The sequence below is a fragment of the Diorhabda carinulata genome, chromosome 10 (assembly GCF_026250575.1).
Source record: "Diorhabda carinulata isolate Delta chromosome 10, icDioCari1.1, whole genome shotgun sequence".
Lineage (NCBI taxonomy): Eukaryota > Metazoa > Arthropoda > Insecta > Coleoptera > Chrysomelidae > Diorhabda > Diorhabda carinulata.
In genome coordinates, this window is record NC_079469.1 from 105,001 (window position 1) to 122,500 (window position 17,500).

Consider the following 17,500-nt stretch of genomic DNA (forward strand, 5'->3'; position numbering starts at 1 on the left):
AAGGCTTGAATCATGTCGTCTATGTCTAGTCCTCCTGTCTCGTCTAAGTACCTGAACCAGTCCTCCATAATTAGATTCCAGAGAGCCGGTCCGAGGCTGGAGCCTTGTGGGCATCCTCTGTGTGTGTCGGTTTCTATGTTTTCGGTTCGTATGTGTCTGTGCTTAAGGAAGTCGGTGCATAGTTTAGCGATGTTTCGTGGTGTATTTTTTTGTCTTAGTATGTCTACCACTTGTGGTGTCCAGGCTGTGTTAAACGCGTTGCTCATGTCTAATGTTATGACCAACGTATGTATTTTGTGGTCTTTGTTGTGTCTTATTTTTGTGATTATTTTGTCAATGGCTTCTGTGGTTGTCCGTCCCTCTCTGAAACCGTATTGCCTCTCGTCAATATTGTTTGTCTGTTCTAGGTAGTAAGTTAGTCTTTTTGCTGTCATTTTGTCGAGAATTTTCCCTAGTGTTGGTAGCAGGCAGATTGGTCTTTTGGAGCCGTTCTTTTTTGGTAACCACACCATGTCTGCGGTCTTCCAAATGTTAGGAAAGTGTCCTTCTTGTAGGCATGCGTTATATAGTGATGTTAGTTCTTTGACGTTGTATTCGTTTGTTATGTTTATTATTTCTTTTGGTATATTGTCATTTGATGTCGCTTTTTTGTTTTTCATTATTGCTACTGTCCACTGTACCTCTTGTTCTGTAAAGATCGGGTCTTCGGGTGTCGTAAAGTCTCTGGTCATATTTTTTCTTTTTTCGGTTTGTAGTGGGGTGTCGTTTTGTATGTCGTCTGGGGGGAAGTACATTTCGTGTAAAGTCATTATTGTCTCCTCTCTTGTAGTTGTCCACGTTCCGTCCTGTTTTTCTATCGTTTTGAGTGAGTAGTCGGTTGTGGTCCCTGCTCTTAGTATTCTATATGCTGTTTCCCATGGATTATCCGGGTCATTGTCGGTGAGAAATTGGCGTAGTGAGTTTATTTTATTTCTTTTTATCTCTTTTTTGTATATTCTTCTTTGTTCTCTGTATATGTTTAGTTTAATTGCTCTTTCTATTGTGTTTTGTTCTTGTTGATATTGTTTTCGTTTCTTGTTCGTTTTCTGTCTTAGTCTGGTCAGCTCTTGGGTCCACCATATTTGAGTTTTTTTTCTTTTTTTCCTTTTTTCTTTTTTTAGCCCGTTTTCCATGATTTTAACGTAGTTGTTTTGGTATTTTTGCGCTGTACTTTCTACGTCGTGGAGCAGGGTCCAGTCAAGATTATCCGTGATTCTTTTAATTTTCTCGTTATCTGTGTTGTTAAAGTCATATTTTGTCTTGTTTGTTTTTTGTCGATCATATCTCATGTTTTGTCTTATGTTGTATGTTATATATGCGTGGTCGCTGAGTGTCTCCTCGTTATGTACGATCCAGTCCGTTAAGGTTATTTCCTTTGTAATAGTCAAGTCTACCCAGCTTTTCCCTCTGTTGCTAATAAATGTCGGTGGGCTGTCATGTGTGTTATTTATAAAGTAAGTTCTCGAAGTTATCCAGTCCAGTATGTCCTCTCCTCTGTCGTCATTTATGTCTCCTCCCCATCCGGTGTTTTTGGCGTTGAAGTCTCCTGCCAGTATAAAGGGGTTTTTTATTTCCTCTATTTTCCTTCTGTGTCTATCTAGTCTTTTATTTCTATTGCCCCCTGGCTCGTCGTATATATTGATGATGTGTATTGTTGTGTCTTGTAATTGTATTTGGATGGTTGTGGTATTCTCGTCAGTCATAGAGGTGATCGTAATCGGTTTGTACACGGCCTTTGTGATTGTACATGTTTTGCTATGTTTATTGTGTCTCGTTATTATGTAGTTAGGAGGTGGCTTTATGTCGTGGAATGGCTCTTGTATTAGGATTATGTCGATGTCTTGTTCGTTACATGTTTGTAGCAGCTGGTCTGTCGCTCTTTTACCCTTTCCGCTATTATGCTGTAAAAATTTTATTGTCATCTATGTTGTTGTGTGTTTTGTGTTTGTGAGTTTCTAGTTTGTCTTTTGTTTTGTGTGTGTGTGTGTGTGTTTTAGTAGTTAATGTTGCGTCTTGTCTCGTTCAGTTTTTTTATGTAAATTGGGCAGTTTCTGTCTCTTGCTTCGTGTCTTGTTTGTGGTAATCTAAGCAGTCTGCAATTGTGGCAATTAACGTCTGTCGTTGTACATGTTTTTGGGTCGTGTGCGTCTCCGCACCGGTAGCAGGTGTATTTTTGGTCAGTGCAGTATTTGGCCGAGTGTCCGTATCTGCTGCATTTGAAGCATAGGGTCACCGGGATGTGTTCTTGTGTGTAGAGTTTCGTCAGGTCTATGTATATGTGTCCTTTTGTCATAATGGCTCTGAAGATGTCGGTTGGGCACTGAAGCAGTATATTTTCCTTGTAAGGATTGCGACATGGTCTACCTCCGAGTCTCTTGCACTCTGTTTTAATTCTATTCCCGAATTGTCGTTGTAAGTCCTCGTTCTCGTTTAGTATGTCTTGAAGTAGATCTTCGGCTTTTATTCCTTTTTGTACGCCTGTGATGAGTACTATCGGGTCCTGTTGCGTCGTCATTGCTTTTGTCTTTAGATTTGTGTTGTTGTCTAGTTTTTCTTTTATTTTTGTTTGTGTGTCTTTGTCTTTGTTTATAAGGATTATTCCGGTTTTAGTTCTTCTTATGGTCTCTATGTCAGTTGGTTTGACAATTTTTTTAACAATATCGAGAGCTCTCTGAGGGTCCTCTGTGTCGTTTTTGACCAGGGTCTCGAAAACTCTCGGTGTTTTCGGGGGGGAGTTCCAAGTCTGTGGTTGTGGTGCTTGTGCAACCAGCGAGGCGTATGTCCTTGTTGTGGGTTGAGTCGGGAGGTTTTGGTGGGTGACTTTAGGTTGTGGAGGTGTTGGGGTTGACACTTTGTTCAGTCTGCTCTCTAGGTCGTTTACTTTATTTAAGATCATGTCTAGTTTGTCGTTATTTTTGTCTTTGTCCGTGTTAGTCTTTAGTCTGTTGATCGTTACTTCTTGGTCATATGCAACAGCTATGAGTGTATGAACCAGTTGTTGCATTTCGGTCATTGCTTCCCGTACAGTCAGTTGGTCTTTTTTGGTAAAGCTGATCTTTCCCTTGGACTCTGGTGAGCTTCTGGTTATGGCCTGTTCTACTGTTTTGGTCAATGTCTTCGTCCTTTTCATTATATCTGTCATACTTGTTTCCTGTTGTGGTCTTGTTTGTCCTGCTTCCTCTTCTTCTTCTTCTTCTGAGTCAGTTTCTTGTCTTTTTTTTGCTTTGGTGTTCTCTTAGTCGATTTTTTATATTTAAGAATGGGGTTCGCTCAGCGTTCCCGTCATGTCATTTTTCCCGCTCGTGTCCGAAGAATCACTTTCGGTTATATCCATTGTTCATATATTGTCCCTGTATACTAATTTAACTAAATATAATATAAATATTGTCCAGCACTTTAACACGTGCACGCGATTTGAAGCCGAGAATTTAAGAGATAAAAGTTTTTTTTTTTTTTTTCTACTTACAAATAATATAATATAATATAAATACTGTTCAGCACTTTAACACGTGCGCGCAGTTTGGAGCCGAGAATATAGAGGTAAAAAGTTTTTTTTTTTTTTCTTTCTTTTTACTTACAACATAAAATAATAAAAATGTTCATCACTTTATCACGTGCACACGGTTTGGAATAAAGATTATTTGAGATAAAGTTTCTTTCTTTTTTTTTCTTTTTACTTACCACGCAATACAATAAAAACACTGTTCATCACTTCGTCACGTGCACGCGGCATGAAATAAGGATATTTGAGAACACCGTCGATTAACGCCACTGAAGCAAACGTGTCCGTTCTCTACCGAGTTCGGATATAAAGTGAGTGGGTAGGGACAGTGGGAATCTCGTTAATCCATTCATGCGCGTCACTAATTAGATGACGAGACATTTGGCTATCAGAAATGTGTGTCTTTTTACGGACCTGGACAGAGCCAGTTCTCAACACTTGTCATCATGCAGTCAAAGTGGCCTGTCGCATACAAGGTCCTAAACCCCGCCTCTTCCATTTGCCAGTCCCTTCAGTGGGGACTACGTGCCACCCTGGTTCACCCTGGACCCTTAAATCAATAAAGGTGGGCCTCGGTGGCCACAACAGCACGACACGGGGCCTTAGGAATTAACCTGCCCCGCCAATATTTCGTTTTCATAGTCCGCGCCACTTTCCAGGACGGACTCCTTTCCAAAGCGAGACCAAGACATTGTATTTCCCAGCAGTAGTTGGCTGGTGCGCTAATGAATGGAAACCACGACACCCCCAGTCCCCGTTCCCAAGTACCAGGTCTGGAAGTGCACAGTGGTCCTCGATAGCCGAAGGTGGATGTTCTGTAAAATAAAATATAATATAATATATAAAATATTAAATCTACCTATAACTAATGGTAGTACAGCTTCGGGCGAAAATCATATAGAGGCTTCTTATTCCGGGAATATGTTTCATCAGCCTATTTAAGATTGAGCCATAAAATAGCGATGAATGGAGAGGCTGCCAATAATAGTTTTGGTAATGTAAGATCTGATGTCTTGCTTAGAAAAGCCGAGAATATTAGAAATGATATTATTATCTCGACACCAGATTCCACGCGCTCCCACGACTAGAGGGGCCACGACGATATGTTTCCCAGGGTATCGGGATGTCATAGTTAAGAGAGTCATAGTTACTCCCGCCGTTTACCCGCGCTTGCTTGAATTTCTTCACTTTGACATTCAGAGCATTGGGCAGAAATCACATTGAGTCAACACCCGTTGGGGCCATCGCAATGCTTTGTTTTAATTAGACAGTCGGATTCCCCTAGTCCGTGCCAGTTCTGAGCTGACCGTTGAATGGCGGCCGAAGAGGATACCCAAATACCGATTAAGGTAATATGGAACCTCGCAGCAAGACGGTTCCGCGGGAGGCCAAGGCACGGGACCGAACTCGGATTCATAATTATCACTAACTCCAACCAGGAAGGAAAGAGAGATGCTCCAATTACTTCACCTATCTCACCTGCTCTGAGGTCGATATATTTATAATATATCTCTTATAATATTTAAATACAATTCGCCAAACTATCATAAAAAAAACGTGTGTTTAATAATAATATCATCTCTCATATGAAATATAACATTATTTGTTTTTATTTAAAGAGTCGGCAGCAGCAGCAGCAGCATCAGCATCAGCATCAGCATCAGCATCAGCATCAGCATCAGCATCAGCAACACACCACCAGCCTTTATACATATATAATATTTTTAATATATATAATTCATATATTTTGTCGATATACCGTGTGTATAAATGATATAAATAAAACACTGGTCAGACGTCCAGTCTTCGAAACTTTATTATTTCTCTCGGACACGACGACCGCGTTATCATTTTATCATAAATATATTATATATACACACACTTATTTATCGACTATATATACGTCGTATATATGTATAATATATATATATATATATTATATATAAATATAACTCTCTACCAAACAAATTTTATGTATTTCATATAAATACACGATTAATTTATGGTATAGCGGGTTGTGTTCAAAAATTGCGTAACTTTTTCTATAAAAATTTACGCTGCTTTTCGCACTTTAGGATGCCGCACAAATACAAAAAAAAATACGCACAAGTTTGTATGTGCATGTGTTTTTTCTTAATTAGTGTGCGTTATTGTTTCACATCCAACACGCTTAGGCATTATTTTTCTTTAATAAATAGAAAAATTTTAAATTCTAAGCAGTCTTTTAAATTGATACGACCCTCAGTCAGGAGTGGTCCGGGAACGAGTATCCGAGGACCGCAATGTGCGTTCGAAATGTCGATGTTCATGTGTCCTGCAGTTCACAAGTTGACGCGCAATTAGCTGCGTTCTTCATCGACCCACGAGCCAAGTGATTCACCGTTCAGGGTAATCATTTTATTATTATGTCGTTTTCTCATATTCTATTCGTCGTATTTTTAATATTTGATTATTATTAAATTAATAATATTATTATAATATCTTATACGCGTATAGAAAATTTATATAACGACATTTTTATATATATATATATATATATATATATATATATATATATATATATATATATATATATATATATATATATATATATATATATATTATAATAAATGGTAATTATTCGAAACTTTTAGAGAAATTATAATATCGTACTTTGATATATCTGATAAATTTTAACCGCTGCACATGTTTTATTACAAACGAGGCGCGCATAGACAGATATCTCGCACGATATATTCCTCCTCTTTATATTATTACAGTTTTTTTTTTATCTTGAAAGTTTTATACAAATTTCGACGGTCGGGCGTAAATCTTCGAACACCTTCGAAATAATACATAAAATATTATTTCTAAAACGAATTTTTATACATATCGATAGAAACGACATGTGCTTAAATTTCGTTTAGGTACCCGGATGAAAATGTCTCAATAACATATAATCATCACATATAATCTGTCGATATTTTCTTGTATTACCTTCAAACGATAAAAAACTTAGGTAATAATATAATAAACGAAATAAAATTTATCCATAAAAATATAGACACACACACGACAACAGACGACGTTTCAATAAACTATATATTTTTCGTTTATTATAATAACGATTCTTTATCAGAACGTTTTTAGTTAACAAGAAATTTTGTTAATGATCGTTCCGTCAATCGTTATAATATATAATAATACATATGTTGTTATTGTTGTGTCGTCATCGTCGTCGACGCCTTCTATAAACTATGATAAAAATTTTTCGTTATATTTTTATTGGAAAAATTTATATATGTAAATATATTTTTATAGACGTATGAATTATATTTATCTTTTTTTTTTTAATTTTATTCGAAACTTGTTCGAATTTTGTAAAAATTAAAAAAAGATTTCAATATATATACATCTATAATATATATATAATTTATAACATATATAAATTTCTTTTGAAGAGTTCGATAATTTTGTAGAAGAAAATTCTCTTTTACAATTAATACAGACTTGATTTCGTTTTTTTTTTTTTTGTTTAAAAACGAACAAATACTCTGTAATGATCCTTCCGCAGGTTCACCTACGGAAACCTTGTTACGACTTTTACTTCCTCTAAATGATCAAGTTTGGTCATCTTTCCGAAGCATCGGCGACGCCGAAACGCCACCGCGCTCAGTCCGAAGACCTCACTAAATCATTCAATCGGTAGTAGCGACGGGCGGTGTGTACAAAGGGCAGGGACGTAATCAACGCGAGCTTATGACTCGCGCTTACTGGGAATTCCTCGTTCATGGGGAACAATTGCAAGCCCCAATCCCTAGCACGAAGGAGGTTCAGCGGGTTACCCGGGCCGCTCGGCCAGGGAGGACACGCTGATTCCTTCAGTGTAGCGCGCGTGCGGCCCAGAACATCTAAGGGCATCACAGACCTGTTATTGCTCAATCTCGTGCGGCTAGAAGCCGCCTGTCCCTCTAAGAAGAATTATTTGTACGCCGACAGTAAAAACCGCGAACGGCAAGAGCCGAAACTCAATACCGACGGGCCTTTGGGATGTCGAAATACGCCTAGTTAGCAGGCTAGAGTCTCGTTCGTTATCGGAATTAACCAGACAAATCGCTCCACCAACTAAGAACGGCCATGCACCACCACCCACCGAATCAAGAAAGAGCTCTCAATCTGTCAATCCTTCCGGTGTCCGGGCCTGGTGAGGTTTCCCGTGTTGAGTCAAATTAAGCCGCAGGCTCCACTCCTGGTGGTGCCCTTCCGTCAATTCCTTTAAGTTTCAGCTTTGCAACCATACTTCCCCCGGAACCCAAAAGCTTTGGTTTCCCGGAAGCTGCCCGCCGAGTCATCGGAGGAACGTCGGCGGATCGCTAGCTGGCATCGTTTATGGTTAGAACTAGGGCGGTATCTGATCGCCTTCGAACCTCTAACTTTCGTTCTTGATCAATGAAAGCGTTTTTGGCAAATGCTTTCGCTTCTGTCCGTCTTGCGACGATCCAAGAATTTCACCTCTAACGTCGCAATACGAATGCCCCCATCCGTTCCTATTAATCATTACCTCGGGGTTCCGAAAACCAACAAAATAGAACCGAGGTCCTATTCCATTATTCCATGCACACAGTATTCAGGCAAAATTTTGGCCTGCTTTAAGCACTCTAATTTGTTCAAAGTAAACGTGCCGGCCCACCTCGACACTCAGTCAAGAGCACCGCGGCGGGATTGAGTTGGGCCGCCCTTGCGAGCTAAGCCCACCGGCAGGACGTCCCACGACACGCCAGTTAACACCGCGTACGATGAACCAGCGGCGTGGGACACAGATTCGACTACGAGCTTTTTAACCGCAACAACTTTAATATACGCTATTGGAGCTGGAATTACCGCGGCTGCTGGCACCAGACTTGCCCTCCAATTGATCCTCGTTAAAGGGTTTAGAGTGTACTCATTCCGATTACGGGGCCTCGGATGAGTCCCGTATCGTTATTTTTCGTCACTACCTCCCCGTGCCGGGAGTGGGTAATTTGCGCGCCTGCTGCCTTCCTTGGATGTGGTAGCCGTTTCTCAGGCTCCCTCTCCGGAATCGAACCCTGATTCCCCGTTACCCGTTACAACCATGGTAGGCGCAGAACCTACCATCGACAGTTGATAAGGCAGACATTTGAAAGATGCGTCGCCGGTGCGAGACCGTGCGATCAGCGAAAAGTTATTCAGAGTCACCAAATTGTACGATGACGAGCAAGCCCGCCACCGATTGGTTTTGATCTAATAAAAGCGCTCCTTCCGTCTCCGGTCGGAACTCTGTTTGCATGTATTAGCTCTAGAATTACCACAGTTATCCAAGTAAATGTGGGTACGATCTAAGGAACCATAACTGATTTAATGAGCCTTTCGCGGTTTCACCTTAATTTGGCTTGTACTGAGACATGCATGGCTTAATCTTTGAGACAAGCATATGACTACTGGCAGGATCAACCAGGGAACTGTGTTTTATAATATATATAATATATATTATTACTATTATTATTATATATATATATATATATATATATATATTTTATAATAAAAAACTATTATCGAAAAAGTTTTAATAACAATATCCAAAAGAGGATAAATTATGATGATGTTTTTTATATTACATATATACTTTATATTTATACATAATATAATAATCATCTATATTCGTGTATAAACACATTGTTATTTACTTTTTCTTTTGCGTGTTTGCTGCGCTTATTATTGAAAATATATAATTTTCAGCGCCACGCTTTATTTATATTTTTTCTTATTTTATAAAATTTCACCGAATCGACTATAAATCTATCTAAATTTAATCGAAATGAGAAAAATTAGATGATTACGTCGACCGGGCTACAATTTCGACATTATCTCTACCCTTCGCTAGATTGTAAGCGACATGGTTTATACATTAGGTAATAATGAACGAAATTTTTATTCTCGCACGGAATAATGAGAGTTATCGCAAATATTGTGTATTATATATATAAAAGTGTAATATAATATATATTTTTCATAGACGATCGCATATGAATCGCTCACGATAGAACGCTAGCTAAATTCGCGATCTCGCAATAGATATTTAATTTGTGGATAAATTGATATAATATCTAAAAAGGGAACCGCTAGCAATATACGTTAATATATTGGAGGAGAACGGGGACCCTTTCAGAAAACTATATAATCCACCGATGTGGAATGACCGAAACAACGTCTTTACGTAAATTATAACGAGTTTATTAGAATTTAACGAGACGTCAACTTCGATACACCACACATATATGTGCGCTGTACAACGGTACGCCTTCTACATTAACATTAATAAAGATGTATAGTGAAAATATATAAAAGATGTATTGTGAATATTAAAAAGAAGTATTATGAAATTACATGTTTTGTATTTAGAAGCCGTCCGAGGTGTATCTATCACATAAAAGTGTTATGAAAATATTAACAATAAGGAAAAAAAGTATTATGAAATTAGATGGCCGCTCGATGTATGAACGTACGAGGTGTATTATATAAAAGTTGTATGAAAATAGAAATAATAATGAAAAACAAGTATTATGAAATTAAATTCCGCTCGATATAGGAACTTGTCGAGAAAGATGATTTGTGAAGTTGAATGGAGATGTTTTGTATGTAGAAGTCGTCCGAGGTGTATGACATAAAAATGTTATGAAAATATTAACCATAAGGAAAAAAAGTATTATGAATTTAGATCGCCGCTCGATGTATGAACGTACGAGGTGTATTATATAAAAGTTGTATGAAAATAGAAATAATAATGAAAAACAAGTATTATGAAATTAAATTCCGCTCGATATAGCAATTTGTCGAAAAAGATGATTTGTGAAAATTGAGTGGAGATGTTTTGTATTTAAAAGCCGTCCGAGGTGTATCTATCACATAAAAGTGTTATGAAAATATTAACAATAAGGAAAAAAAGTATTATGAAATTAGATGGCCGCTCGATGTATGAACGTACGAGGTGTATTATATAAAAGTTGTATGAAAATAGAAATAATAATAAAAAACAAGTATTATGAAATTAAATTCCGCTCGATATAGCAATTTGTCGAGAAAGATGATTTGTGAAAATTGAGTGGAGATGTTTTGTATTTAAAAGCCGTCCGAGGTGTATGACATAAAAGTGTTATGAAAATATTAACAATAAGGAAAAAAAGTATTATGAATTTAGATCGCCGCTCGATGTATGAACGTACGAGGTGTATTATATAAAAGTTGTATGAAAATAGAAATAATAATGAAAAACAAGTATTATGAAATTAAATTCCGCTCGATATAGCAATTTGTCGAGAAAGATGATTTGTGAAAATTGAGTGGAGATGTTTTGTATTTAAAAGCCGTCCGAGGTGTATGACATAAAAGTGTTATGAAAATATTAACAATAAGGAAAAAAAGTATTATGAAATTAGATCGCCGCTCGATGTATGAACGTACGAGGTGTATTATATAAAAGTTGTATGAAAATAGAAATAATAATAAAAAACAAGTATTATGAAATTAAATTCCGCTCGATATAGCAATTTGTCGAGAAAGATGATTTGTGAAAATTGAGTGGAGATGTTTTGTATTTAAAAGCCGTCCGAGGTGTATGACATAAAAGTGTTATGAAAATATTAACAATAAGGAAAAAAAGTATTATGAATTTAGATCGCCGCTCGATGTATGAACATACGAGGTGTATTATATAAAAGTTGTATGAAAATAGAAATAATAATGAAAAACAAGTATTATGAAATTAAATTCCGCTCGATATAGCAATTTGTCGAAAAAGATGATTTGTGAAAATTGAGTGGAGATGTTTTGTATTTAAAAGCCGTCCGAGGTGTATCTATCACATAAAAGTGTTATGAAAATATTAACAATAAGGAAAAAAAGTATTATGAAATTAGATGGCCGCTCGATGTATGAACGTACGAGGTGTATTATATAAAAGTTGTATGAAAATAGAAATAATAATGAAAAACAAGTATTATGAAATTTAATTCCGCTCGATATAGGAACTTGTCGAGAAAGATGATTTGTGAAGTTGAATGGAGATGTTTTGTATGTAGAAGTCGTCCGAGGTGTATGACATAAGAGTGTTATGAAAATATTAACGATAAAGAAAAAAAGTATTATGAAATTAGATCGCCGCTCGATGTATGAACGTACGAGGTGTATTATATAAAAGTTTTATGAAAATAGTAATAATTATGAAAAACAAAGTATTACGAAATTACCTAAGTTTGGTGACTGACCGGCAGAGGGCGCTAGTGTCTATAAAACCGTATTAAGTTTGGTGTCTGGTCGGCAGGATATAGCAACTTGTCGAAAAAGTTGAATTGTGTAAATTGAATGGAAATTTTTTTTATGTAGAAGCCGTTCGAGGTATATTATATAAAAGTGTTATGAAAATATTAACAATAACGGAAAAAAGTATTATGAAATTAGATGGCCGCTCGATGTATGAACGTACGAGGTGTATTATATAAAAGTTTTATGAAAATAGAAATAATAATGAAAAACAAGTATTATGAAATTTAATTCCGCTCGATATAGCAATTTGTCGAGAAAGATGATTTGTGAAAATTGAGTGGAGATGTTTTGTATTTAAAAGCCGTCCGAGGTGTATGACATAAAAGTGTTATGAAAATATTAACAATAAGGAAAAAAAGTATTATGAATTTAGATCGCCGCTCGATGTATGAACGTACGAGGTGTATTATATAAAAGTTGTATGAAAATAGAAATAATAATGAAAAACAAGTATTATGAAATTAAATTCCGCTCGATATAGCAATTTGTCGAGAAAGATGATTTGTGAAAATTGAGTGGAGATGTTTTGTATTTAAAAGCCGTCCGAGGTGTATGACATAAAAGTGTTATGAAAATATTAACCATAAGGAAAAAAAGTATTATGAATTTAGATCGCCGCTCGATGTATGAACGTACGAGGTGTATTATATAAAAGTTGTATGAAAATAGAAATAATAATGAAAAACAAGTATTATGAAATTTAATTCCGCTCGATATAGGAACTTGTCGAGAAAGATGATTTGTGAAGTTGAATGGAGATGTTTTGTATGTAGAAGTCGTCCGAGGTGTATGACATAAAAGTGTTATGAAAATATTAACGATAAAGAAAAAAAGTATTATGAAATTAGATCGCCGCTCGATGTATGAACGTACGAGGTGTATTATATAAAAGTTTTATGAAAATAGTAATAATTATGAAAAACAAAGTATTACGAAATTACCTAAGTTTGGTGACTGACCGGCAGAGGGCGCTAGTGTCTATAAAACCGTATTAAGTTTGGTGTCTGGTCGGCAGGATATAGCAACTTGTCGAAAAAGTTGAATTGTGTAAATTGAATGGAAATTTTTTTTATGTAGAAGCCGTTCGAGGTATATTATATAAAAGTGTTATGAAAATATTAACAATAACGGAAAAAAGTATTATGAAATTAGATGGCCGCTCGATGTATGAACGTACGAGGTGTATTATATAAAAGTTTTATGAAAATAGAAATAATAATGAAAAACAAGTATTATGAAATTTAATTCCGCTCGATATAGGAACTTGTCGAGAAAGATGATTTGTGAAGTTGAATGGAGATGTTTTGTATGTAGAAGTCGTCCGAGGTGTATGACATAAAAGTGTTATGAAAATATTAACGATAAAGAAAAAAAGTATTATGAAATTAGATCGCCGTTCGATGTATGAACGTACGAGGTGTATTATATAAAAGTTTTATGAAAATAGTAATAATTATGAAAAACAAAGTATTACGAAATTACCTAAGTTTGGTGACTGACCGGCAGAGGGCGCTAGTGTCTATAAAACCGTGTTCAGTTTGTCGTCTGGCCGGCAGAGGGCGCTAGTGTCTATAAAACTGTGTTTAGTTTGTCTTCTGGCCGGCAGAGGGCGCTAGTGTCTATTAAACCGTGTTAAGTTCGGTGACTGGCCGGCAGAGGGCGCTAGTGTCTATAAAACCGTATTAAGTTTGGTGTCTGGTCGGCAGGATATAGGAACTTGTCGAAAAAGTTGAATTGTGTAAATTGAATGGAAATTTTTTTTATGTAGAAGCCGTTCGAGGTATATTATATAAAAGTGTTATGAAAATATTAACAATAACGGAAAAAAGTATTATGAAATTAGATGGCCGCTCGATGTATGAACGTACGAGGTGTATTATATAAAAGTTGTATGAAAATAGTAATAATTATGAAAAGCAAAGTATTGGGAAATTACCTAAGTTTGGTGACTGGCCGGCAGAGGGCGCTAGTGTCTATAAAACGGTGTTTAGTTTGTCGTCTGGCCGGCAGAGGGCGCTAGTGTCTATAAAAATGTGTTTAGTTTGTCGTCTCTCCAACAGAGGGCGCTAGTGTCTATAAAACCGTGTTCAGTTTGTCGTCTGGCCGGCAGAGGGCGCTAGTGTCTATTAAACCGTGTTAAGTTCGGTGACTGGCCGGCAGAGGGCGCTAGTGTCTATAAAAATGTGTTTAGTTTGTCGTCTCTCCGGCAGAGGGCGCTAGTGTCTATAAAACCGTGTTCAGTTTGTCGTCTGGCCGGCAGAGGGCGCTAGTGTCTATAAAACTGTGTTTGGTTTGTCTTCTGGCCGGCAGAGGGCGCTAGTGTCTATAAAACAGTGTTAAGTTCGGTGACTGGCCGGCAGAGGGCGCTAGTGTCTATAAAACCGTATAAAGTTTGGTGTCTGGTCGGCAGGATATAGGAACTTGTCGAAAAAGTTGAATTGTGTAAATTGAATGGAAATTTTTTTTATGTAGAAGTCGTTCGAGGTATATTATATAAAAGTGTTATGAAAATATTAACAATAACGGAAAAAAGTATTATGAAATTAGATGGCCGCTCGATGTATGAACGTACGAGGTGTATAATATAAAAGTTGTATGAAAATAGAAATAATAATGAAAAACAAGTATTATGAAATTTAATTCCGCTCGATATAGGAACTTGTCGAGAAAGATGATATGTGAAGTTGAATGGAGATGTTTTGTATGTAGAAGTCGTCCGAGGTGTATGACATAAAAGTGTTATGAAAATATTAACGATAAAGAAAAAAAGTATTATGAAATTAGATCGTCGCTCGATGTATGAACGTACGAGGTGTATTATATAAAAGTTGTATGAAAATAGTAATAATTATGAAAAGCAAAGTATTACGAAATTAGCTAAGTTCGGTGACTGGCCGGCAGAGAGCGCTAGTGTCTATAAAACGGTGTTTAGTTTGTCTTCTGGCCGGCAGAGGGCGCTAGTGTCTATTAAACCGTGTTAAGTTCGGTGACTGGCCGGCAGAGGGCGCTAGTGTCTATAAAAAGGTGTTTAGTTTGTCGTCTCTCCGGCAGAGGGCGCTAGTGTCTATAAAACAGTGTTAAGTTCGGTGACTGGCCGGCAGAGGGCGCTAGTGTCTATAAAACCGTATTAAGTTTGGTGTCTGGTCGGCAGGATATAGGAACTTGTCGAAAAAGTTGAATTGTGTAAATTGAATGGAAATTTTTTTTATGTAGAAGCCGTTCGAGGTGTATGACATAAAAGTGTTATGAAAATATTAACAATAAGGAAAAAAAGTATTATGAATTTAGATCGCCGCTCGATGTATGAACGTACGAGGTGTATTATATAAAAGTTGTATGAAAATAGAAATAATAATGAAAAACAAGTATTATGAAATTTAATTCCGCTCGATATAGGAACTTGTCGAGAAAGATGATTTGTGAAGTTGAATGGAGATGTTTTGTATGTAGAAGTCGTCCGAGGTGTATGACATAAAAGTGTTATGAAAATATTAACGATAAAGAAAAAAAGTATTATGAAATTAGATCGCCGCTCGATGTATGAACGTACGAGGTGTATTATATAAAAGTTTTATGAAAATAGTAATAATTATGAAAAACAAAGTATTACGAAATTACCTAAGTTTGGTGACTGACCGGCAGAGGGCGCTAGTGTCTATAAAAATGTGTTCAGTTTGTCGTCTGGCCGGCAGAGGGCGCTAGTGTCTATAAAACTGTGTTTAGTTTGTCTTCTGGCCGGCAGAGGGCGCTAGTGTCTATTAAACCGTGTTAAGTTCGGTGACTGGCCGGCAGAGGGCGCTAGTGTCTATAAAACCGTATTAAGTTTGGTGTCTGGTCGGCAGGATATAGCAACTTGTCGAAAAAGTTGAATTGTGTAAATTGAATGGAAATTTTTTTTATGTAGAAGCCGTTCGAGGTATATTATATAAAAGTGTTATGAAAATATTAACAATAACGGAAAAAAGTATTATGAAATTAGATGGCCGCTCGATGTACGAACGTACGAGGTGTATTATATAAAAGTTGTATGAAAATAGAAATAATAATGAAAAACAAGTATTATGAAATTTAATTCCGCTCGATATAGGAACTTGTCGAGAAAGATGATATGTGAAGTTGAATGGAGATGTTTTGTATGTAGAAGTCGTCCGAGGTGTATGACATAAAAGTGTTATGAAAATATTAACGATAAAGAAAAAAAGTATTATGAAATTAGATCGTCGCTCGATGTATGAACGTACGAGGTGTATTATATAAAAGTTGTATGAAAATAGTAATAATTATGAAAAGCAAAGTATTACGAAATTAGCTAAGTTCGGTGACTGGCCGGCAGAGAGCGCTAGTGTCTATAAAACGGTGTTTAGTTTGTCTTCTGGCCGGCAGAGGGCGCTAGTGTCTATTAAACCGTGTTAAGTTCGGTGACTGGCCGGCAGAGGGCGCTAGTGTCTATAAAAAGGTGTTTAGTTTGTCGTCTCTCCGGCAGAGGGCGCTAGTGTCTATAAAAAGGTGTTTAGTTTGTCGTCTCTCCGGCAGAGGGCGCTAGTGTCTATAAAACAGTGTTAAGTTCGGTGACTGGCCGGCAGAGGGCGCTAGTGTCTATAAAACCGTATTAAGTTTGGTGTCTGGTCGGCAGGATATAGGAACTTGTCGAAAAAGTTGAATTGTGTAAATTGAATGGAAATTTTTTTTATGTAGAAGCCGTTCGAGGTATATTATATAAAAGTGTTATGAAAATATTAACAATAACGGAAAAAAGTATTATGAAATTAGATGGCCGCTCGATGTATGAACGTACGAGGTGTATTATATAAAAGTTGTATGAAAATAGTAATAATTATGAAAAGCAAAGTATTAGGAAATTAGATTCCGCTCGATATAGGAACTTGTCGAAAAAGATGAATTGTGAAAATTGAATGAAGGTGTTTAGTATGTAGAAGCCGTTCGGGGTGTAACATATAAAAGTTGTATAAAAATAGTGAAACAAAGGGAAAAAAGTATTGTGAATTTATATTCCGCTCGATATAATAGGTACTTGTCCAAAAATAAAGAAATAGATGTATGTTAGTTTCGGTTGTGTGAAGCGATGCACACCTGGGACACCTTCTGATGGGTATTATGAAGATTTTTCCATCCACACTAAAAAAAACGTTAGGTTAGGTTAGGTTAGGTTAGGTTAGGTTAGGTTAGGTTAGGTTAGGTTAGGTTAGGTTAGGTTAGGTTAGGTTAGGTTAGGTTAGGTTAGGTTAGGTTAGGTTAGGTTAGGTTAGGTTAGGTTAGGTTAGGTTAGGTTAGGTTAGGTTAGTTTAGTTTAGGTTAGGTTAGGTTAGGTTAGGTTAGGTTAGGGTAAGTTAGTTTAAAGTTTTATGAAAATAGAAACCGTTGTTCGAGGTGTAACATATAAAAGTTGTATGAAATAGATGTATTGTGAAAGTTGGATTAGAAAAAGTTCGTGTTTAGTTTGTCGTCTGGCCGGCAGAGGGCGCTAGTGTCTATAAAACCGTGTTAAGTTTGGCGTCTCTCCGGCAGAGGGCGCTAGTGTCTATAGAATCGTGTTAAGTTTGGTGTCTGGGCGGCAGGATATAGGAACTCGTCGAAAAAGATGAATTGTGAAAATTGAATGGAGATGTTTTGTATGTAGAA

General features: G+C 36.7%; 1 protein-coding gene and 2 non-coding genes across 3 annotated transcripts in view; all 3 read right to left on the minus strand.

Annotated features, from left to right (window-relative positions):
* Positions 1-434, minus strand: part of LOC130898876 (uncharacterized) — a 1,977-nt gene extending 1,543 nt beyond the window's left edge. Inside the window, exon 1 of the mRNA XM_057808458.1 lies at positions 1-434. This exon is cut by the window's left edge and continues 1,543 nt beyond it. Coding sequence (XP_057664441.1) covers positions 1-434 — 434 coding nt within the window.
* A 5,342-nt stretch (positions 435-5,776) lies between these two features.
* Positions 5,777-5,932, minus strand: LOC130899151 (5.8S ribosomal RNA). Its single transcript, XR_009059975.1, has one exon. It is a non-coding gene; the product is annotated as a 5.8S ribosomal RNA (ribosomal RNA).
* Positions 5,933-7,077: 1,145 nt separating this feature from the next.
* LOC130899161 (small subunit ribosomal RNA) lies at positions 7,078-8,999 on the minus strand. The gene has a single exon (XR_009059984.1). It is a non-coding gene; the product is annotated as a small subunit ribosomal RNA (ribosomal RNA).
* Positions 9,000-17,500: the final 8,501 nt, after the last annotated feature.